Below are 23649 nucleotides of genomic sequence, written 5' to 3'. Positions count from 1 at the left end.
CTCCCGGCTTCGGGGACGGTAGCAGGAGGCGCCTGGGCCTCACGGGTACATTGTCAGGACAGTGGGGGTCCCGCACGCTTCGGAGGGGAGGCCGCATGCTGAATTCCAAGCTCCGAAGACGCTGGGCCCCTGTGATCCCCAGAGCTCGCTCCCGAGGCCCCGCCAGAGCGAAGGGGTCCCGAAACCTTCTGGAGGGCGTGCGATCGGCTGTCGGGGCACGTGAGCGGGGCTGCCGGACGCATGGGGTCTGGGGGGCAAGTGGCTGCGGACGGTTTTACGTGTTTCGGCGTCCCCTTCTTTCATACTCGGGGCGTAAGGACACTTGCGACCGAGTCCAGCTCTGTTTTGAGCTGCACAGAGTAAAACTTACGCGAAGCCTCCCTGGCGGACGATGCAGGGAACCGGGCGCGGGGCGGGAAATCCTGGAGCCAGAAGGGAGAGGTTTGTCACACGTCAAGAGGGAGAGAGGGATGTGCACCAGACCCGAGACCTTGGATCCGGAGCCGGTGTCACCGCTGACGCCCACGAGCCCTGTACGCACTCTTGCAGGAAAGGGCAACAAACCCTCCTGCGTCTCCCCCAGAGATGAGAAGGTGCCTCCAGAGGCGCCTGGGAGGCTCAGTCGGCTGGGCATCCGACTTCAACTCAGGTTCGTGATCTCGCAGCTCAGTTCGAGCCCCGCGTCGGGCTCTGTGCTGACGGCTCGGAGCCTGGGGCCTGCTTCGGATTCCGTGTCTCCCCCTCGCTCTCTGTGCCTCCCCCACTCATGCTCTCTCTCTCCCCCTCAAAAATAAATAAATGTTAAAAACAAATTTTTTTGTAATGCCCTAGACAGCCCCTGCAAGGCACACGACGCGTCAGGGAGCGCGACACGGAGGGGGGGCCTTCCAGCAGGCCTCCTTGACCAGGTGTCCCACCTGCCTGGGTCTAGGGGTTGGGAGCCCCCAAAACCGCAGCTGTGTGCGTACGTGCGCAGATGTAAATGCGTACGTGTGTATACGTGTGGTGTGTGCCTGTGCGTGTGACGTGTGTATCCGTACACGTGTATACACGTGCTGTGTCATGTGTATGTGTACATGCATGTGCACATGTGCACTGTGTGTGCGTGTGTCTGTGCACGTGTGTGCACGTGTTACATGTGTATGTGTGTGTGTGCGTTTTCTGAGAAAAGGTCCGTAGCCTTTACCTGATTTTTGCAGGGGTCTTGACCCTTCAACAGCAAGAACTTGGGGTAGTCGATCCCTTTGACTAACTTAGGGGCTGGGAAACAGGCCCCTAAGTGCAGGGGATCCGGGACGTGCTTGTCTGAAGCCGGGAACAGCTGTGAGCTCATTAAAACGTGCCCCAGTGGCCCCTGCGATGTGGCCATGTGGCCATGGCACCCCTGCGCGTGGGCCTCGCCTCCCTCCAGAGGCTAGGACGACAGCGTCCACACTGGCAAAAAGTCACACCGCACTGTCCTCGCGAGGCACCCCCGCTCAGCGGCCCCGCATCGGGGATCTCTTCGCGACACCGACACGCGTGTTGGCTGGCTCCGTGGGCCTTGGGTCACACCGAGCAGGTAGAAAATCCATCACCGGGAGCTGACACGAGAGCAAGCCAAGAGGGTGCCCGTGGGGCCCGCAGCCTCAGCACGTGCCAGGCTGCTCGCCCCCACGGATTCCCACTGTGCCCCATTTCCACACTGGGGAAGTGAGGCTGATCCCCGCTGTGAAAGCCCGTGCCTGCAGACCCCACACGTTTGTCAGGGCTGGGATCTGTGAGGACGGACTGGGACCCCGGGGCGAGGGCAGTCCGGGGCGCAGGACCGACTGGGACGCCGGGGCGGGGGCGGCCTGGGGCGAACCCCCCGCCATCGTGCTCCGGCCACGCGGGCCTGGCCTCCACTGTCCCTGCGTCCCCAGTGCAGGCAGTGAACCTGCGTGAATGTTAGTACAAACCGCCCATCTTCCTGAGGCGCCCCCGGCAGGTCTGCCCTGGTGGCCGTGCGGTCCTGAGGCTCAGGTAGCGGGGCCTCGCTTCCCCTAAGGGAAGCTGCCCTCACCTGTGCTCCATCCGTGCGGTGAGTGCATGATGCAGGTGGGTGCGAGCTGGCGGGTCAGAGCCCCGGGGTCAGGCCGGAAAGGGCCTGTGACAGCCCAGCCCGCTGCCCAGCTCCCTGGGGACCGTGGGGCCTTGGCTGCTGCTGTGCAGCCCGTCACCAGCTGGGGGTGCTGCCTGAAAAGGCCGCCTCCGGGACGAGAGGAGGAGACCAGGGCAGGGCTGGGAATGCGGGTGTCACTGAGGCCACCGGGCGAGGAGCAGCTCAGCAGGACCCGGTGGGGGCGGCGAGGCCACAGGGGCGCCCGTGTGGCGTGGGCACGGGCTGCCCCTCGACTTCGGGGTGGAGCGGCTCCTGGTGCTGGCTGGGGGAGGGGCCTGGATGGATGCCAGGGCCCTGTAGGCCACCTCGGGCAGTGGACGGTCACCTCCTGGCCGCTCAGGCCCCACCTCACCGGGATGTGGCTCCACCCGTGAAACAGGTTAATGATCTCTGCCTCGGTGTTTGCATCAGAAATGGTGAGGCTGCTGGAAACTGGGCATCCAGGACGCGGGGGACGGCAGCCGCCACCCTCCCTGGGCTGCGCTCTGGGTCCAGCTCCGGTAGGGAGGCAGGGGCTCGCCCGGGCGGCTGGGCCGTCTGGGCTGGCGGGAGGCTAGGACGTGTGAGCCCAGGACTGAGCAGGGTGCCCGGCCCAGAAGGACCGCGGTGCCTGCCGGCCGAAGGAGGCTGCATCCGCGGGTGACGCCCGCTAAGGCCTGTGGCCCGACTAGGAATCGTCTGCTTGAGACACAGACAGAAAGCAGAGGCTGGGCTGGAAGTCAGAGGGACGCTCGGTGAGTTTGCTTCGTCACTGTGTCTCTAGGCCCCCCGGCGGACCCGTGTGAAACGTGCCCCGGATGCGTCTCTGTGCCCCGGGCCTGGCAGGGTTTCCCCTGCGTGCCTCAAGGAAGCGGTCCAGCCACAGTCTGGGCTGGAAGGTGAGGCAGCGAGAGACACGGGATCGCCAGCAGAGCACACAGAGGAGGAGCAGGGCGACAGGCAGGCCCCTGAGAACTGAGGCCACGAGGCCAGCCCCCAGGCTCCCTCCTGTAAGGGTCCCGGAGACACTCCTGAAGGTTGACATCCACCCACAGCTTACTGTCTGCCAGGTGTGTGAGTGGAATCACTTCCCTTAATCCTCCAGTAGCCTGATTCCCAGATCGGGAAACTGAGGCACGGAGGTCCCAGAGGAGCTCACGTCATGGCTCCGGACCCTCCATAAGCCCAGATCTGCAGGCACACAGGCCGGGTGGGGAGAGACAAAGAAGGACATGTGAACTGAGGGCGTACAGCAGGCGGGGGGGGGGGGGGGGGGGCAGGGAGGGCAGCTGCCTCTCTCCCTGCCTCTGCCGGGGGCTCTGGGTCATCAGCCCAGGCTCAGGGGAACCCCCCCCCCATTTCTCCCTTCCATGAGCAGCCAGGCAAGGAGATATGGCCACTGGGCCTGAGGGTCCCACCCAGTGGGGCGGGGGCTTCTGTGGCAGGGACCCCCCCCCCCCCCCCAGTCCCAAGGGAAGAGCAGGAGAGTGTGGGAGGGGCTGCAGGGAAAGATCCCAGGGTCTTGGGGCACCTGGGGAAGCAGAGGGGACGGTAGGTGGGGGTGGGGAAAGACCCCCAGCGGGCAGGCAGGAGAGACGGGGGAGGGGAGGAGAAGGGGATCTGCCTGCCACTGCCTCTCTGTGATGTCTCTGGGGCCCAGGAAACCCTGAAAGTCCCCAACCCCGTCCACAGCCCCTTCCTGTCCCACTTGGTGCCAAGGGCTTCAACTGAGACCCTCCTTGGCACCTGGAGAGAAGCCCTCAGGAACAAGAAAGACGCCCTCGCCACCTTCCCTCCCCCTCGCCTTCCCTCCCAGGTCCCGGAGCCGCTGCAGAGGGAGAACGGAGGACGCGTCTGCGGCCGCACACGTCTGCTCTCAGACGTGGCGTCCCCCGTGCACCAGCCTCGGACGCGGGGTCTGCAGTTCTGCCGGTGGCGGCCACGTCAGGCCACGTCAGGCTGACACGTGAGACAGACCCTCCCCCCCACCCCCAGAACCTTTCCCGGGAAGGGGGCTTTCTCCTTGTGTGGACCTAAGAGAACCCACTGGGCGCCAAGTACTCGCGGGCGGAGGGCCCGCCCTCAGAGCAGACGGACCAGAGAGGCAAGTGCACAGGCCGGGCGCCAGGAACCCACGTCTCCACACACGGGGACACCGGCCACACAGGGGGAGTGCCAGCGGGCTGTGCGGCCGAGAGCCACACGCACGGGCCCAGAGAACCAGCACGGGGACCGGGTGTGAGGCCTGGAGGCTGGGGTGCAGGGCCACCAACGGGGGACTCCCCGTCAACAGCTCCGCACCACTCGCCGGCGACCCCGGTGACTTCTGGCGGCTTATCCCTACGTCTCTGGAGAAGGCTTCTCGGCGGAGACTCGCTGTGGGCCGAAACTGTAACACAGGCCCCACGTGGAGGCAGGGGGACGGCATTCGGGAACAAAGGGCAGTCTGGGCCGGGCGCCCCCTTGGACAGGGACACGGTGCCCGGGCCGCGCAGCCTGGGGCCGAGGAGGCAGAACACGCCTGAGCGAACTCTGGACACGGGACGTCGTGAGCACGCAGCCCTGAACACAGGCACGACCTCCCGTCGCTTCCCGCCCCCCCCACCCCCCGCCCCCCGGTGTCCCGCACGGACGGGCAAGTACGTGAGGACGAGGAGACAGCGCGGGCCTGCCTGGGTTCCGTCAACCGCATCTCTGTCCACGGGAAAAGGCGTGAACCACCTCAGACACGCCCGTCCTTTAAGATCCTGAGTTTATTTTACGAATCACAGCAAATGCTAGCACACAAACGACTCCAGCTACAGACGGCAGACGCCCCGCCAAGTCACGCGCGCCCCTCGCCTCGAAGACCTTCCAGTAACCTGGGAGCACTTGCCCTTCGGAGGCTGTGTGACGTTTAGGAGCGTGCGCACACGAAGCAAAGCCCAATTTTGCACGGGTCGCGTGATGGGGCAGGTGCACCGCTCCCCGAAACACGTGTACTTGGGAGAAAAGTCCCAGACGTGACGCCGTGCGTGTCATGAAGACGCACGTTATCCTGGGCGCGAATCCTCCCCTCGGGTGGGTCTTCAGCAGGGCTCCGGTCGAGGAAAACTTACGCACGTGCCTTTTCCGTTTCTGAAAAATCAGAGGCTTTCCTCTTGGCGAATCCTGACGGAGAGGGGAGGGGAGAGGGGAGGGGAGAGGGGAGGGGAGAGGGGAGAGGGGAGAGGGGAGGGGAGAGGAGAGGAGGGACGAGGGCACCGAGCACCCCCGGCTCTCAGGTGTCTTCCTTTCTTGGGGGGGGAGGGGGCGGGCAGCACATCCAGGCACGTCCGTCCTCCCACCCAGGCCGCTCGGTGGGTCTGGAGGCGGGGGAGGTGCGACCCCGCAGAAGGGACGCGAGCTGGGCGCCCTCCCGGCCCCTCAGTTAAAGGTCTGCGTCCATACGCCCACCAGGGCGAGGCCGGGGACCACGAGGGGCTGAGAGCCAGAGGCGGTGCCGCACACGGGGACTGGCAGGCTCACGGCCGGGTGACGGGGGGGTCACGGGGGCTGACGGGGGCTGACGGGGGTCACGGGAGCATCTCGACCCCGGGAGTGAAACACGTCTTCCGCCCCCTGCCAGGACACTCGCGTCACCGATATCTCAACAGAAAAACCACAGTTCGGAAAACACCGTCCCGTCAGGCGATTCACGGTTCCTGGGCACCGGTGAACAGCCACGGTCGTCAGCCACCGGCTCCACCGCCACGACGACGTGGAGACGCACGTCCTTCCTCTCCCAGGGCAGCGGCCCCGCCGGAGGGACAGCCGAGGCCAAGGCCACCCGTGGGCCCCGGGGAGGAGGCCCGCCGCAGAGACGGCCTTCACGCGGCGGCCTCCAAGAACTCCGACGTGAACACGGCTTCCGCGTAGTCCTCACACGTGTCCTCCAGCTCCGCGGCCACGGCGCCCAGAGCCTCGTCCACCAGCTCGTCCGAGAAGCTGGAACACAAACCACGGCTGGAGGCGGCCGCCACGCGGGCCCCCGCCCCCCCGCCCCCCTCCCGGGCTGCCACGCGGGCTGCTCCCTCCCCTGCTCACCCCTCCTCGTGCGCTCACCCGGAGTGGCTCACGGGCAAACTCGACCCCAAGGGGAGAGGCCCCCGCGGCCAGGACGGGACCGCGAGCGCGCCCTCCACACACGGACGCCGACGCATCGCGCTCCGGACCCACCGACAGACCGCCCTCGGACCCGCCTCGTGCCCCGCCGGCGCCCGCTCGCGGCTCACCCTGAGCCTGGGAGCGTCCCTCGGCCTGCCTCTCGTGACCTTGACATTGTCCAAACGGCAAGGCCCTCCTCTGGGGAACGACCCCCAATCTGGGCTCCTCTGAGGTTTCCTCACAGTCGCTCAGCTCATCTGCCTTTGGAACAAGGCCACAGAGGGGCCGCCGAGTCCCCTCGGTGCGTCCGTCCATCCGTCTCGCCGCTGACGGCGACTCTTCTCACCTGCGGTGAGGCCGCCGCTCCCCCCGCGAACCCCGGGAACGGCTGCACGATCGCAGGGGGGCATCGAGACTTCTCCTCCCACGTGCCCGAGATGGCCGGCCGGCCGCACAACGGCCGCGCTGTGACGCGGAACCCTCCCCGCGCGGTCCTTCCCTCGCTCGCTCCCGTGTGGACGCGGCCCCGCACGCTCGAACGCGGCACTTCCCCACGCGGCCTCCGCCCGAAGGGGCCCCGGCAGCCCGGCCGGCAGAAGGGCGCTCGGAGCCCGCGTGCTCGGCGCTGCTGGAGGCAATTCTGACACACCCGAGCTCCTCCTCCTGAGACACTGTTCTCTGTCCGTTCGCTCTCCTTCCTTGCCTGCTTCCGATCTCGGGGGGTTTTTCACTCACGTTTCGTCCTGGCCGCTAGCCTGGACGTCACGCGCTCCACGCTTCCCTTCCCGGCAGTCCCGGACCTCAGCGCCGCCCCTGACCTCCGACCAGCCCGACCGCGGACGTTCCGACGGTTTTCGCAGACAAGCCGTGGGCCTCGGAGCGGCGCGGACGCTCCGTGGGGTGCTCGTCCGCACGCGCACCCGGGGAGACACGTTCGTCGTCTCCCGCAGACGACGTTCGCTTCCCCGCACGCTGACCTCGGACACCTCCGTGGCTCCCGTGCGGCCCACCTCTCTTCCGGGACCGTTTCTGACCGGCCCGAACCACACCCGTTTACTGTTTCCCACGGCGAACGTGTCCCGGAGAACGTTCTTGGGGGGGCCTCCGCCGGCTTCTCCGGGACCCCGGGCCCCTCCGCGTCGGCCGGCAGCTTCCGGAAGCCTTCCCGCACGCGTGCTTCCCTCTCAACATAGCTTGTGTCCTGAGTTATCCTGAGCGAGCGGAGGGCACGAGCGACGGCTGTGTTTGCCGCGCTTCCTACATCCATCCGTCACGAACCCGCCCAAACTCCCACAGACACACAAAGGCGCTCTCGTGAGGTCAGACGGCCGAGCTCCCGGCCGGCTCCTTGCTTCCCGCCTTTGCACCCCATGTGGTCCCGTCCTCCCTCCACCGGGCCAGCCGCTCGCTGTGTGTGCTGAAAAGCTCCCCCGGTGGAACCAGCTTTCCCCTTTTCTCTGGAGGCCCCGAGCTGGAGCTCATCTCCTCCGGTCCGCCCCTCGCCGGTGCACACGCCCTCCGCTAGCTCAGTCACGAACGGAAACCAAGTTCTTGGACCCTGCGCATCCCGGAACGCGCCTTCCTTCTGCCCACAGACGCCTCAGTCGAGCACAGAGTTCGGGGTTCCGAAACCTCGTAACCGTTCTTTCTTCTGACGCGGGAAGGGGCCCGATGAACCCTCTGGAACCTTCTGTGCTCCTCACACGCCTTTCCACGGCGACGCCCTGACGTGTCTTCCGCCGTGTGCGCACGCGCCTCACCCACACGCCACGACAGGCCCTGTCCTCACAGCCGGGAGCTCCCGCCGTCAGACGAACGTCTGCGTCCCTACGAGGTAAGTAAGCCGAAGCCTCGGCCCCGGGGGCGGACGGGCACTCAGGCCCCCAAGGACGGCTGCCGCGGGTCCAGAAAGCAGGTCGCCGACACCCACCGCACGCGGCCCTGCCGCTGAAGCCACGGGTCTGTGGCCCACCTCCCGGCACCTGAGTTGGAATTGCTAGACAATCCGCTAATGTGTAAGATCTTTTCTTGCCTTTTTATTCTCCTCCAGAGATCAGGCTTTTTCTTTGAAGCTTTTCCAGTGAATTCACCACATTCATGACGTTTTTAATTGCTGATATTTTTACTCTCTAGAAACCTCTTTTCTCGGGTATCCATTCGTTCCCTGGCATAACCGTTCCCTTCGCTTCTCTGGGATGTGATTCTGGGCGCGTGGTGTGGAGGCCGCCTCCGCCGCCTCCGCCTCCTCCTCCTCTTCCTCCTCCTCCTCCTCCTCAGGCTGCACGGGGCAGTGGCCCAGGCCCTGGTGGGGGCTGCCCATCTGGTCACAGCTCTGTGGCGCTGGGGGCGGGGCCTCCACGCAGGCCTGGCGCCCTCGTCCTTGATCGCAGCGCTCGGCTCCCTCGTTGGTTCTTTCCCGTTTGCCGTCCTTTATGGTTTTATGCCTTTCATGTGGTCGCCTGGTGACGTGGCGCCAGGCCACGGATTCAGGAAGGAGATAAACACACGGCTCCCACCTGCCCTCTCCCAAGTCTCTGCGGCCGCTGGTGAGTCTGCTTCCCATGAAAGCGTCCCGGCCCGGGCCCCCTCCGGCCAGCACGCTACTTACACCCAGCCCGTGTCACCTGCTCCCTCTCGTCACGGGAGCAGCACGTTTCTTCGGGCGTGAGGAGGGTGGACACGTTACAAGCAAGAGAAGGGCCGGGCTCGCTCCCCTCCCCCGAGAGGCTACCGGACGGAGCCGGCCGTCCTGGCTGCTCCACCAAGGCCCGGTCAGCACGGGCCTGTCCTTGGGAGCGCCTGCCCGAGGAACAAGGCCCAGAGACAACAGAGAGCCGGAACGTTCGATGCACGGTGACCTGAGGGTCAAGGGCACCAGGGGAGACGTGTACAAATCATTCCTTCCACGCTCCGGCGGCGCTGCCCTATGTCAGGAGAATGACGAACGAAACGCGCCACGAGCCACGGGACGGGTCCGTCTTCCCTGGCTTCTTGTGGATTCCCCATACGCTGTCAGCCTCACGAGCCCCGGCAGCTTTGGGGACGCGGCGTGCCAGTGAACACAAGGACCCGCGGCGGCCTCCCCTCCTCCCCAGAAAGCAAACGAGCGAAGGTCTCCACGCTCTGGACGGCACCGCGTCAAGGGAGGTCTGGGCACCTCAGGGTAAGCCTGAGGGGCCGAGCACAAGTGGTCGTCCCCGATCCCACACAAGAGCCCACCGCCGACGGGAGACGGACGCAAAAGTCTCCAAGCAGAGAAAGGATGGGAGAGCGGAGGAGAGACGGCCACCGCCTGGGGAGGACAGAAGGCAGGTGGCAGAATCGGAAGGAAGAGGAAGCCGGAGGGTCTGAGGAGAGCGATGCCGGGGAAACGCGAGCTGGCCGTCCCCCCGAAGGGGACCCCTGGCAGGTCCGAGCCCTGCGAACGACGGGGGCGGGCGGAGGCGAGGGGCCGGGAGCCGGTGAGTGTGCAAGTGTGTGGGAAAGCCGGGAAGTGCGCAAAACAATCAGCAGGTGAGAGAGGCTCCAACTCCACCAGCCTGAACCTGCCCGAGGAAGCGCAGGCCACAGCTCGGCACCCGCTCAACGACGGCGGTCCACAGGTGTGCAAGCAGTCACGCCCAGAAGGAATCTCATCTGGGGCTGTATTTAAAAGGAGCGGATTCAGGGGCGCCCGGGGGGCTCTGTCGGTTGAGCGTCCGACTTCGGCTCAGGTCGTGATCTCGCAGCTCGTGGGTTCGAGCCCCGCGTCGGGCTCTGTGCCGACAGCTGGGAGCCCGGAGCCTGCTTCGGATTCTGTGCCTCCCTCTCGCTCTCTGCCCCTCTCCCACTCGTGTTATGTCTCTCTCTCTTACAAATAAATAAACCTTAAATAAGTAAATACATAAAAAATGAAAATTTGGATTTACACGTCTTTTGGTGAACCATTTGAATACCGAAAAAGCCTCAAGTACTCCAGCAGCCCCACCCACGACCTCTGCGCTCCCGACGTCTCCTGCCTGGTAGCGTTCTGTGTCCCGGCACTGACCTGACGGGACGCCGTCTCCCCCACCCAAACAGGCGGCGAGCAGAGGAAGCCCCCCGCCAGCCTCTCTGTGAGCTGAGGCGCGGCACCCGCTCCCCAAGCGGAGGCCGCGACGCCGTACTGACCTCTCGGCCATCAGCCAGGGGTTGAAGGCGCCCACGGCCTCGTGCGCGGTCGCGCGGAGATACTGCTCGAAGCGGCTGCAGGCGTCGCGGATGCTGCGACGCATGCCCGGGGGCACCCGGAGGGCGGTGCGGCCTTCCTGCCGCAGAGACTCTTCCGGAAGGCGCGGAAGGGGAGCCTCCCTCTTCTCAGACTCCTCGCCAGCGTCCACACTTGCATCCAGGGAGCTGAGGGGACAGGTAATAACCAGCGAGCTCAGATGGCCCACGAGCAACAGCGTGCCGTTCCTCCCACCCGACGAGCCAGGGCTCGTCTCTCTCTCTCCCCCTGAGCAAAGCCAACACCCCCGCGGTCCCCGACGCCCGCCCCGTGCGGGCATCGCTGTTCTGCACGCCACGGGGCTCTGGGGGCAGGTGTGCCACGGGATCCGCACAGCCGGGCGGTGCCAACCCCCCCCCCCCCCCCCATAAACACTGCCTCCGGCACGGCGTTCACCAGCCCATCTTACGGCCTCGCCGCTTCACCGGGCCTCCCTGGAGCTCGGCGAGATTGGGCCCCAGGCCCCGAGAAAGGATTTCCTCGTCTTGAGGGAAGCAACGGACTCGGGCGTCTCACAGCACCGGAGGCCGAAGCAGCCTGGGCGCCACTTACTTGCCATTGCGAGGTCTTTCCAACACGATGCTAGCGCCCGGGTCTTTGCGCGCGGGGCTCTTTGTGGTCCCGACTGGAGGAGGAGAGAGAGGCCTTTCACCTACCGCCGGGAGCGTCTGCTCTAGAAGAGAGGCACACAGCGGCCGCAGATAAACACCAGCCCACGAGCCCTAGAGCCGCCCCAGCGGCCGGCCCGTGAAGACGCCGCTCGCACCTCTCCCAGCCTGGGGGCCGGCAGCGCAAACACGCTTGTTTTCAAGGAAAAGGTGAATTTAAAGGCACGACGAGGAATCAGTTTTAAGAAACCACGGGCTCCTGGGGCGCCTGGCTGGCTCAGTCAGTCAAACGTCCGACTCTTGATTTCAGCTCAGATCGTGATCTCAAGGTTCTTGAGTTCGAGCCCTGGGTGGGGCTCTGTGCTGTCAGCTCAGAGGCTGCTTGGGATTCTCCCTCTCCCTCTCTCTGCCCCTCCCCACCCCCTCTCAAAATAAGTAAACGTTAAAAGGAAAGAAAAGAAAGGAAACGACGAGCTCTTCTGGAAGCATCCGTGACCTCTGAGGACACTCCGGGAAACGGTGGGTGCCAGGCTCTGTGGGCACTGATTAGGTCTGGCCACCTGTTCGAGGAGTCTGAAGAGGTTGGGGTCGTTTTTTAACCTTTTAAGGGGTTCATTATGGAGGAAGGAAAAAAGCAGTTACATCTCAACCCTGACTCGTCCCCGGGATGAGTTTTCCGTTGGCAGAAACCTGCACGACGACGGTGAGCGTGCGAGCCCAACTGCACTGCGGGCTTGGCGGCTCCCGTGAGCGGTGGGTTATTTATAAACTCAAACGAATCAAATGCACTTCAGGCACAGAAGAGAACGTGTCCTCAGGCAAGGAGCGTCCGTGAGTCCAACCACTTCCCCCGATCCACACGAACGTGCCTGCGATTCCCACATCAGTCGGTTTCTGTAAACATATGACTAAAAACGGTTTTCAATTTTTCACACACCGAAGAGAGAAGATACGGGAGTAGACACCGCACTCTGCAAAAGCCAGCTCTAAATTTGGTTTTGTGGTGCAACCGAGCACAGCGCCAGACTGACCAGAAACAGGATTCTCACTGGGATGCAAGCATCCAGACCCTGATCTCGGCTCTCAGGGTCCCACAGAGCGCACTGGAAGCCATGCGGTCATCAACGTGACTGGTGATTTAAAGTGTCCCCGAGAAAGGAACACGGAGCCCTTGATAAGCCGGGCTTCTGCACGAGGCAGTCCCGCTTCTGGGCCAGGGGCCCAACCACGGGGCGACCCCTGCCCCTCCTGTGCCTCTTCTGCTCCCACACGGCGGACTCGCTAGTAAGCGGTGGCTGGGAGGTCCCCCTGCGAGGCCCACGCCAGGCGTGCGTGGCAGGACGCACAGGGAGGAGGATAAACTCGGCCCCAGGAATCCGTGGCTTAGCCGGAAGAGAAGATAGGCTCGCAGGTGAGGGAGCACGGGTGGGGTCACATGACCCCCACTTCCCGAGCGTCCCCTGTCCCCTGCCCTGTGACGGTGACGGGGGTTTGGAGGGCAGACACTGCCACAAGCAGAGAGCCGAGCCTGGACAGTCACAGACAATGCAAAAGGACCAAGTCAGCACCATGTTTGGACAGCTTGTCTTTCTGCCAAAACTCGACACGCCACTCGCTCGGTCCAGGCTGACGCCCCCGGGCTCCCGTTTCGGAAGCTGCAGGGACTCGGCTCGGCGGCGAGCCTCCCACCCCGACACACGGCGTTCACTGCCCGTGCGACAGCGCTTCCCCGCATCCAAGAGGGGGACAGCCACTGCTACCAAACGTGCGTAAGTATAATTCTCAGAGGTGAACAGAAGAGCGGACGCCTTCCCAGCGACCGGCACGAGAACCCTCTGCACATGTCACAGGCACTTTTCTTCAGGGCAGGTCGCCGACCTGCGACCGGCACGAGAACAAAGGGACCTTCCCCTCTGCACACGTCACAGGCACTTTTCTTCAGGGCAGATCGCCAACCTACACACGCGAGCTAAAACCGCACAGCTTCTAGAAGGAAACGAGGCTCTCTTCTCAACTTGGGAACAGGCAAAGATTTCCTAGATCAGAAACGGAAAATCTATACAAAAAAAACCGATGTTACACTTTTCAAAATTAAAGATATTTGCCTATAAAGAAATACATTTGAGAAAATACATAGGTGAGCAAAACACAGAAAACGTCTGCAAACGTCTGTGGAGACTCGTGGCTGCCGGGGAAGGGGAAGCAAGACAAAACAATTTTTAAATGCACAAAACATCTGGACACCTCACGAAAGAAGATATGCCAGTAGCTAATATCAACAAGAATCACTATTCGTCAAGGACCCGTGAAATTAAAGCCACAATGGGACATCGGCATGCGTCCATTAAAGCGGCCACGATTAAAGACCGCAAACGTGCAACACAGGACAGCGCCTCGGGGAAAGACTCGGCAGTTTTTTACAAAGTTAAACACATACCCAGCCCCATCACCTGGCAAGTCCGCTCATGTGTTTATCCAAGAGAAGTAAAAACTTACGTGAGCACAAACTTTCCATAAATATACTCGCAGTACACGGGATCCCCCGTGGACAAGAGCACACGAGAGCATGTCCACAGGGGACCGTCGTGGACAAGAGCGTGCACACACACGGGACCCCCGCCCCACCCCTCCCGTGGACAAGAGCACACACACACACACAGCATCCCCTGTTTGTGAAAATTCTAGAACTGACAACCTAGCCTGCGGTGCAAACAACACATTGGGTCCCGGGGTGGGGGTGCCGACTGGAGAGGAGCACGGGGACCCTTCCAAGGTGACACGGTGGCCCGAATTTTGACAGGACCTTGGGTAACAAGGGCATATCCATTTGTCAAAACCCATCCAATGACACAACTAAGATCTGTGCTTTTTATTACACGTAAATTTTATCTCAAAAGGAAAAAAGGCTGTAAAGACACATGAAATCCTAGCTGCTGAGACACACGTTGCAACATTCAGGACCGTGCCTGCCGGTGCCCGGAACTTTCTCTGGAACGTGCATCCAAAAACGGGACGGACGGACGGACGAAGAGCAGACACACCATAAAACGAATGGAGGCTAGAAGGTGGCAGGTATGCGCGTGTCCACTGCCAAGGCTTTTCAACTTTCCTGCATGTTTGAAATTGTTCAGAACACAGCGTGGGGGGGACACTCACCACTCTTCCCTTCCTGCGTCCACAGACGGGGATCAGCATATACAATTGCGTTGTATCTTCGGCGAACCATCTCCTGGTATTTCTTCAAAAAAAAAAAAAAAGTTTAAGTTACGAGAAAAGATTAGTTTCATTACAAAGCAGGTGTCGTGGTTCAGCAGGCCCCACTGATACAGACACGGCCAGAAATGGGGATGTGCCTGGCCAGGAAGCGAGTCAAGTTCCCGAGGCAAAGTCTAAAAGGAAACGAAGCGGTTAACCTGACGGATGGAGACCAGCACCGTCCGCGAGAACTCACTGGCAAGAGGGAGGCGTTCTGCCTGCCGCTAACTCCTGAGCCCCCAAAAGCCGGGCCGTGTGCGTCAGCAGTCTTCCCTGACGTGCAGTTAGGTCCACGCGAGTCTACAGACGGCCACGCTGGACACGGCAGGTCCCCACGTTACCCCCGAGAAGGGAAGTCGGTTCCCTGATCACTAAGTCTCTACTTAGGGGCAAATCCAGGATGCAGGCAGGAGGCAATGCTGCTGTGGGGGTCCCGAGCCCCCGGGAGACTGTACCGGCCGTAGCCACACCACTCCCAGCCTCGCTGTGGGTCAGCGCCCTGCTCTGGACCGTCCAGGGCCTGGGCTGGCTGATGTCTGGGGCTAAAACCCCAAGAGAAAAGAGTCCCAAAGCGGAGCCCCAGATGCTAAGCAGGGAAGGATGGTGTGATGTGTGAGGAGACCACGCTCGGGGCCGGGGGAGTCGAGGGGCGCAGACTCGGGTCCCTGTGGTTCTCCAGCTGTCCGTCGGGGGCACCGCACGTCACTTCCCGAGTTCTGTGTCGGGAGGGCACTGACACTTCAACCCCATCGTGTCGAAATCACCTGACCCCGGGCCCTACACTTGGCTGCAGGTGAGCTGGGGGGCGGCCCCTGACCTCACCTCCATCTCCTCCATGCGCAGCATCATGGTGTCCAGAAACGGGCTGTCCCTGCCGCCTGCCCCGGGGGCCCGGGCTTGCGACGCCAAGACGTCACAGCGGAGCGCGGTGCCTTCCAGACAGTCGCCCTGCTGGCGGAGGCTGCCGGGCCCCCCGTCCGCGGCCACAGCCTACGAAGCAAAGGAGGGGCGGAGGGGCGATGAGAACCAGGGGGCCGCAGGGAAGCAGCCCCGCAGCGCGTCCACGCCGCCACCCCCCCCCCCCGCCCCTCCCTTCCCCTCCCCTCCCGTGGCCACGCGCCCGAAGCCGTCGCGTCCACACAGTCTCCGCCACCGCCATTCAGACGGCCGCACTGGCCAATCACCGTGCTCGCCGTCGACGACGAGGCTCGGGGTCGCCGCCCCTGCCGGTCGGGAAACAAACGCCTTCCCTGCGCTACACCCACACACGGCCGGTGTCTCGCGTGTCCTGTCCCGGAACACGGACCTACACGGATCTCTTCCCTTCTGGTTCAACGCTCGCGTGACAGGTTCGCGACAGGCTCGCGACACCACGAGGGTCCTCATCCTGCGCCACGAGCCCGTGAGAGCTTGCCCGGCGCCTCCCGCCCTGCGTGCGCGCCCCAGTAGGCGGAGCGCCGCTGCGTGAGCGCCCTTGACTCTCACGTGCGGCTGGAACATAGAAGGTCGGCCGGAAGTGACGGCGTCGGGCCCTGGACGGGACACTTCCGGGGCTGCGGACCCCGGCTCGACCCGCAGGACGCGCCTGCTCCGTGGTCGAGCCCCCCGCGCCTCCCTCTCACCCTCGTCCGCCCTGCGGAAACATGCGTCCGGCCTCAGAGCTAGCAGGGTGGGGCGCGCACGTGTGCCCGGGGACGTGCGGGGAACAGTTCCCGCCAGGGAATCTGAAAACCTTCCAACAGATCACAGGGGGAAATGTATCAACGGCCAATAAAGACAGAAGGAAATGCCCAACCTTAAAATTATGTACAATCAGGTGAGTAATCAATACAATAAAATTACAAAAACTCTAGAGAAAACGAACCCAGGAACTCAGGTCTCCTTAACGGAGACGCGTTTGCACACGTAGCCCTTTTCCTCTGTAAGGACCGTGAATCAAGGATACCGTGTGTGGGGCACCCGGGTGGCTCGTCAGACTCTTGATTTGAGTTCAGGTCTTGATCTCACGGTTCGTGACTTTGAGCCTCGCGTCGGGCTCCGTGTCTCCCTCTTTGTCTCTCCCCCTTCCCTGCTCATGCCGTCTCTCTCAAAAATAAATATCAAAACAAAAATTAAGAAAAAGAAAAAAGAATACCGCGTGCCCTTAAAAATGATAAGGACGCTGACTGTGCCCTGATGTGGAGGCATCGCCCCAAGGTGAAGACGCCAGGTACAGAACAGCATACGGTACTCGTTAGCTGGGTGGTCTAACCTCTTACACTTCTGCCGAAGTGTGTGAATCTTTAGGCAAGTGCATTTCAACTTCTGATTGGGAAACAAAAAACAAAGAACAACTTGTGATTTCCGGAAAGACCCACTCCAGGCGCTCAGTGGGTGACCAGAGCGGCAGCAGACGGACGCACTACGCCAGCACCTCTGCGAGCTCTTTCCTGGCATCGGAGGTGGTCGCGTCCACCAGGAAACCCATTGGGGTTGTATTTCACTGGCGGGGTGCCACCGGTGAAGGTCTTCTCCGCTCTAGGATGGGCCTTCTGACGGTTCGTGTCGCGGGCCCCACGGGTTCTCTACGACTTAACACGGAAAACAAGACTTCCTACAGCGTCGTGCCAGCTTCGATGAGGTTTCCTGCTCACTCTGCCCCGTCATTTACACACACAGACTCCCGGGTGCCGCGTGGGGCGGTCTGCGTGGCGCCGACGTCTAACCCCGAGCACAATTACCCCGCGTGGCTCTAACGGCCACGTCGCACCCACAGAGCAATTCTCAAGCGCCAGGCCGGCCCGCTTGCCACGCGCGGACTCGCCGACAGCGCGGGAGGTCACTCGGGACACCTCCCGGGTCAGGCGTTCTGCCGGGAAGGGAGCGGCACGTGGAGGCCACACTGCACGAGGCACGGCCGGTGGGCGCGAGCTAAACGCAGGCCTTCCTCTTCCGCTCGGCGCAGCCTCACCTCACACGCGCCTCCGTCACCAAACGCCGGGGCGGTAAAACGACGGTTGTGAAGATCGGGCAGCGGCGGCGCGGCAGGGAGGCCCCCGCCCGGCCCCCAGAGCACACCTGCCGTGCCCTCGTCGGCCCCGAGCACGCGCGGTGGGAGCCGCCGGCCGGCGCCCAGGCCCACACAGACTCGGCGGACCGGCCGGCGGCGCCCACCTGACGGCCCGAGCCCAGGCAGGGCAGGAACGGTCCCACGAACGCGGGACACAAGTCCCCCGGAGGACCGCGCGACCGCAAGACGTGCTTCTGTCTGTTCGGGCGGTACCGCCTTCTCCCCGGCCGGCTCTTCCCCGAGCTAGGCCAGACCCCGGTCGTTATCAGGCGCTCGACACACGCTCGCCTGACAGCGCGCGCCGGGCCCTCCACACAGAGACCGCGCCACGCCCGAGCAGAGCTGGGCTGGATGGGAGGGCAAGAGGCGGCCAGCGCCCGGCCGTGGCGTGTCCTCCGGGAGAGGACGGAGCCACGGACAGAACCCCGTGGCTGCAGAGGTTGCCGTGAGCACCAGGGGGCCTGACGAGTCAGAGGAAAACCGACGTCCTGAGTAGGATCTGCCAGTGCGGTGACATCCCCACCGTGGCCACACCGGTGCACGCACCTCATCCGTAGGCCGGGCTGTCGCCGTGTCTGCTGGCGGCCGGTCCTTCGGCACCTCCGCTTCCAGAGAAGAGTTGACTCTCTGTTAAAACAGACAGGCACGTTTGTGATTACACAAGTCTGCGGCCCGTGTCCGTACAGATGAACTGTGACAGGAACCTCTGCGTGGACCTGCTCATCGGCTTCGGCTACATCAGGCTCCCCAGCAATTCCAGGCACGTGTTCTCATGAAAATAAACACCACGTGTGGATCCTGGTTTTCTGGCCCTTTTCTTCCCTCAACTTTGGGAGCGCGTCTCCGCTCCAGTCTCCCCAACGATGAAACGGGGAGACGGGACGACAGGGTCACTAAGAGCACTCCCGGTCCTGCACCCCGGAGACTTCCAGGGCTCCTGGCCCCGCACCCCGGAGATTTCCGGGGACACAATAATAATTACACATTTCTTAAACCAGAGGCACAGAACTCTGGGGCCTGTTCAGGGACCCAGAACGTCATTTGTTCTGTGTAAGATCACGACAGTGTCCGTGGGCTCGTCTGTTCACACGGACGGCACCGTTTCCACGGCCGGCAGATCTGAGGGGCCACCTCCTCCTCAGGAGAGGGCAGCGTGTGCACAGACGCGGTCCCAACATCCCCTCCCTCGGGAACCAGCCAATCGTTCCAAAGCACTGAGGCGAGAGTGCCCAGGACTTCTGCGGAAGCAGGTAACCGAACACCGGAGTCACCAACAGATCTATTTGATTAGGGATGCAAACTGTCGCCCAAACTCGTTCCCCAAACTAGAAGCTCCCCTTTCTCAAAGGTGGGACTTTGTCTGTCTTCCCCTGGTCTGTCCCTCACAGACACCAAAGACCCATCGGTGGCGGCAGTGGATTGGACACTCCCGCACGGGCCTGCACGTCTGCGCGGCACCGCGGCCCCCAGCCGCCTCCGAAGCGACCCCCCGTTATTCCGGCACTTCCAAGCACGAGGAAACGAGACGCGCCGGGTTACCTGGGCCTTGACCAGGAGAGGCTTCAGACGCTCCAGAACCGCCTTCTCCACCTTGTCTGCTAACTGGGCAGCAGAGTCACTGGGTCGAGACAAAATCAAAAATTAAAATCAGAAGCAGAAGATACCCTATTTTGTGCATTTACGTACTACTCCAGGTGGAGGAACATGAAACGATTATAAAACTAAAGTGCTTCTCCGATCGTGAAGGCCACGCAAAGTCCCCGGGGGCCTCTGTAAAATGCAGACCCGCAGTCGGCCGGTGGTCTGAGGCCCGAGACTGCGTTTCCAACAAGCCCCCAGGTGGCGCGACGCGGCTGGTCCTGGACCCGCCCTGAGGACACTTCTTCACCTCTGAAGACGTACGTTGGGCTCTCGGTGCGTTTTAAAAAATAACGGCTGCCTTTAAACAACCGAAGAGGACAGAACATGGAAGAAATCAAGCTAATCCTGCTCGGTCTCCAAACCCCACCATCGCGGAGTCAGACCTAAGCCCCCAGAGACAAGGAGAAGATGGAAAACAGGACAGGAGTGATGAGGAACCGAGCTGAGCCGAGAGAGCCGAGAGCACGCAAACCCCCGCGCGCCCTGCTGACCACACGGGTGCAGGGCCGGCAGGACAGGCACGGGGGGCCTGCGGGGCCGCGAGGCGAGTCCAGGATGGCGGAGAGGCAGGACCCGGGGGCCCTTCCCTGCCCGGCACAACTCACACCTGCCCGGTTCTGCCTCGGGACGTCTGGGGGCCCCTCCCCTGCACGAGCAGCCGCCAGACAGGGTGTAGGGGCAGGTGCCCTCCCGGAGAGAGGGGGCCCCGCAGGCCGGCTGGGCGCTCCGGGGACACCAGGTCTCGCCCTCCGGGGTCTTCTCTGCACGCGCTCCTCTCTGACCCGCCCTCAGAAAAGGCCCGAAGACCGACGTGAGGGTCCCTGGCGAGCAGTCTGCCGACGCGCCCCACGGAGTAGAGCTCGGCCGGGACGGCGCCACAAGGGCAGGTCTCCGCGAGGAAACCGGCACACTGGGCGGCGCCTCGTCTCACACGGGAACTCGGTCCGGATGGACGGCGGACGGGAAAACACGGCTCAGGCCGCAGAGCAGTTGGAAGAAGACGCAGACGAACGTCTCGGGGCCCTGGCGTTGCAGGGGACCCCCGAGACCAGACACAGAACGAGCTTACGTGAAAAAAGAAAGTGGGAGATTGGTCTTATCGAACCTTGACACTTCTTCCTCAACAAGGTACTGCTAGGAAGCACACTTGCCACTGAGCCCCAGCTGCCTGACTCGCCCCGACCTTGCCCCTGACCTCCTGGGACACAGGCCCGGACCCGCCGTCTTACACCAGCAGCTCTAACCCTGGTCTGCGCTCGCTTCTCGGATCTCAGGACCGCACAGCGTCCGTCAGGGATACATCCGTAGGGACAGACATCCGGGTGGAGGCGATGAAAGGTGAACAGGGGTCGGGACGGCATTCGCTCTGGGGAGGAGGGGGTGGCCGGGGAGGGCGCGTGGGGACAGTCCGTGATGGCCCGTTCCTGGCTGGAGCCGCTGTCCACGCACATTTACCACGTGTGACCGCTCGAGGGACAAGCGGGCACGGTGGGCTGCGATCTGGCCATCTGGCCGGGAGATGGTGGGTAGGAGTCCTAACGCCCCGCCCCCTCGGAGACAGTCCCATCACAGAGGCTGCGTAGGGACGTACGGCCGCGGGGCCCGAGAGCGTCAGCAGGAGAATGAGCCCCTTCCAACCCTAAGGCCCCATGACTTCACTACCGGCGGGGCCTCTTTCGAGCGGGAGGGACGAGCGTCCGTCCTGATGGGTGGCAGGATGCACTGTCCCAAGAGAACCCCGCTCGTCTGACCTCGGGGCGAAGTGCCATCTGTCACGGCAGCAGAGTACCAACCTCCTCTACAAACCTCAAGAGCCCGCTTGGGCGACTTTGCACAGGGTGGACCCCGAACACCGTGTCTGTGCACTCAGCCGCGTGAGCTGGACACGCGCGTCAACCTCCTCCCGCCGAGAGCGGGGTCCCCTGGGACAGAGACGCAGGCCGGCCCCTCAGGCGGCTCCCCTAAACTGCCACTTTTGCTCAGTATCAAACTCCACACGAGAGAGATACTTCCGAGCAAAAACACCGCGTAAGGACACGCGGGCAGGCCCACACGGTCCGGGGCGCAGGCACGCAGACCGGCCAGGGCAGGCGAGCGCTCACCGCTCCTCAGGCGCGCACGGCACCCGTTCCTGCGGTCTGGGGTTCAGTCCCGCCCGCGGTCGTCCCGCTAGAGCCCACGTGGAGCCGACCGAGCCCAGCGGACGGGGCGGAAGGCCACCCGACGTCCCCGGCCCGGGGGGCTTCTCAGGAGCAGACAGCCCGTCGGCACATCCACACGGGAAGCGTGAGCACCCCAACGGCCGCGGGAGGGGGCGGGCCGGACCGTGGCTTTCCGCACCGGAGGCAGGCTCACCTCTGCCTGTGCGCGCCGTCCGCGCCCGCGGCTTTCACCTCCTCCAGCTCCTTCAGTGTTTTGTGAGCTTCAGCGTCGAGCCAGGCGAGTCTGGAGAACGGCAAACAGTGAGACCCACCCGCCCGGACCTGCAGGCCGCCATCGCCACGGACAGGCACCCTGCAGGTGACACCGCCACCTGCAGAGGGCTCCCCGCCCGGTGCTCTGCGCAGCAACACTAACACGCGGAGGCCCTCCGGTCCGTGGGGACGGCGCCCCGGACCGCCCACAGCTATCCTCAAGAAACTGAGCCCTCACCATGTTTAGGATTTCCTGTCCGACCACCAAGTGACCCTGCTGCTGTGTCTTCCAGTTCAGAGAGGCCCCCCCACCGCCCTCTGGAGGGCACGGTCATAGCCGAGTCACATGAAACCAGAAAGGCAGAACAGACCCCGAACAGATTCGGGGGACGGGGGGCGGAAGGGCTTCAAACCTGCCAGTCAGGGTACGTGAACAGCATCCAAGTGCTTAATGGCCCACATTCATTTTTGCTTTCCCATAACACAGGAGCGATCTCGGCCACGCAAACAGCCCTGTTGTCACTGAGCCCCTCCAGAATGTTCTCACCTCACCCCCCACTCAAGTCCATCCCAGGGTCCACGAAGCCCAGGCCTCTGCAGCAGGGAGCGGCCGGCCCCCTCCAGCCCTTACCCTCCCGTTCTGCCTCAGACCACAGACATGCCCATCCATGACTGTACATCATGGGGCTGGGATCGTTTTGCCCCGTTTCTAGAAGTGTTCACAGAGTGCACCGCTGTACCACAGACAGAACAGGAACTGGTGGACCACTGATGCACACACAGTGTTTGAGTGAACGAAAGAAGAAGGATTGAGGGGCGCCTGGGGGGCTCAGTCGGTTGAGCGTCCGACCTCGGCTCAGGTCACGATCTCACGTCTGTGAGTTCGAGCCCCGCGTCGGGCTCTGCGCTGACAGCTCGGAGCCCGGAGCCTGCTTCGGATTCCGTGTCTCTCTCTCTGCCTCTCCCCCCGCCCACAGTCTCTCAAAATAAAGACGTGAAAAAAAATTATTAAAAGAAAATAAGGGGTGAAAGGGAGGCTCGCTGTCTACCCTGTACACTTGGACAGGAAAGTCGGGGGTTACGCATTCTATAACCGGCTTTGCGCGCGCACACACACACACACACGAAAGAAGAGTTCACTCCAAGATTTGGAAAACAGCGGCACAAACCTCATGGCTTCGTGCGCAACAGCACCTGTCAACGCACTGGCCTCCTGAGCCTCTTCCTGCTGGACAGACCGCTCTCTGGCGGCATCTCTGGGGCCGGGCCTCACCTTCAGCCAGGCGGCACTACAAAACACGGAGAGTCACGCCCTGGGGACCCCTCCCGGGACAGCCAGCCCCGAGGACACGGATGCAAGCGGGGGCCGGGGCTGGAGGAGGAGGGAGCCGCCCCGGGATCCGGGCTCAGTGCCCACGGAGACGCCACCGCGTGTCGAGTGGAAGAGAGCTAGGGGTGAGCGTCAACAAAGCCCCACTAGAACCCAGATTTAACGTGACCCAATTACTTTCCACGGTGCAGAGCGGCCGTCTCCCGCGGGCCCGACCCAGCACCGTGACCCACCGCCTCCCCCGCGCTCCGCACACACCCAGGTCTCTCTGGTCTGCGGCACAGACTTCCACCGACTGACATTTTTTTGAGCCTCCACGTGAGTTCGCGGCTTTGTGCCAGGACGCACACAAAAGTACGGAACTTCGAGCAGAGGGATAAACGCAGCAAAGCCCGCGGTGACATCAGGACGCCTGACTTGAGACCCCGCTCTGCCACAGAAGGCGCCGGACCCTCTCCGCGCTGCCGCGTCAACTTGAAAACGAGGGCGCGCGGGCACGTGTGTCATTCACACGACGCCGCGGGAGTCTCCAGGTGGGCCCATCCGCCAGGCTTTTCCCCGTCACCGGCCGGCCTCCGGAAGGGTGGGCCCTCCTCCCCACATCCCCGCTCCACCACGCTTCCAGCAACTTCCGTCCCACGGAAAACAGACGCCGCTCTGTCCCGATCGATAGTCTCCCTCGGAGACTACTTCCACCTGACCGGACCCCGCTGCCCGGGAGGGCCCGCCTCCCCCCAGCCCTGCGATGGCGCCTCGTCCCTGCATGCGGTGGATGAGGGGACGGCGGTAACGTCCACGTTACCCTCACGTCCCCTGCAGTCGGTGAGATCCGTACGGTTTTATGAGTCAGCATCTGGTC

At 63.2% G+C, this 23649-nt stretch overlaps 1 protein-coding gene across 8 annotated transcripts in view; it reads right to left on the bottom strand.

Annotated features, from left to right (window-relative positions):
• Positions 1-4857: 4857 nt before the first annotated feature.
• Positions 4858-23649, bottom strand: part of KIAA0753 (KIAA0753 ortholog) — a 39861-nt gene continuing 21069 nt past the window's right edge. For 7 of the 8 annotated variants that reach the window (XM_078437928.2, XM_078437927.2, XM_078437932.2 and 4 more), the window contains 9 exons: positions 22630-22749; positions 21402-21491; positions 18945-19023; positions 17952-18032; positions 15179-15346; positions 14258-14339; positions 11046-11166; positions 10397-10621; positions 4858-6088 (listed from right to left, as the gene is read on the bottom strand). In XM_078437928.2, coding sequence (XP_078294054.2) covers positions 5971-6088; positions 10397-10621; positions 11046-11166; positions 14258-14339; positions 15179-15346; positions 17952-18032; positions 18945-19023; positions 21402-21491; positions 22630-22749 — 1084 coding nt within the window. In that variant the 3' untranslated portion in view covers positions 4858-5970. Of the gene's footprint in view, positions 6089-10396; positions 10622-11045; positions 11167-14257; positions 14340-15178; positions 15347-17951; positions 18033-18944; positions 19024-21401; positions 21492-22629; positions 22750-23649 lie in introns of those variants that run through there. The other variant, XM_078437934.2, reaches the window with a different exon arrangement.

Source organism: Panthera onca, chromosome E1 (genome assembly GCF_046562875.1).
Source record: "Panthera onca isolate mPanOnc1 chromosome E1, mPanOnc1 haplotype 2, whole genome shotgun sequence".
Lineage (NCBI taxonomy): Eukaryota > Metazoa > Chordata > Mammalia > Carnivora > Felidae > Panthera > Panthera onca.
This window is presented reverse-complemented; position numbering and strand designations above follow the sequence as displayed.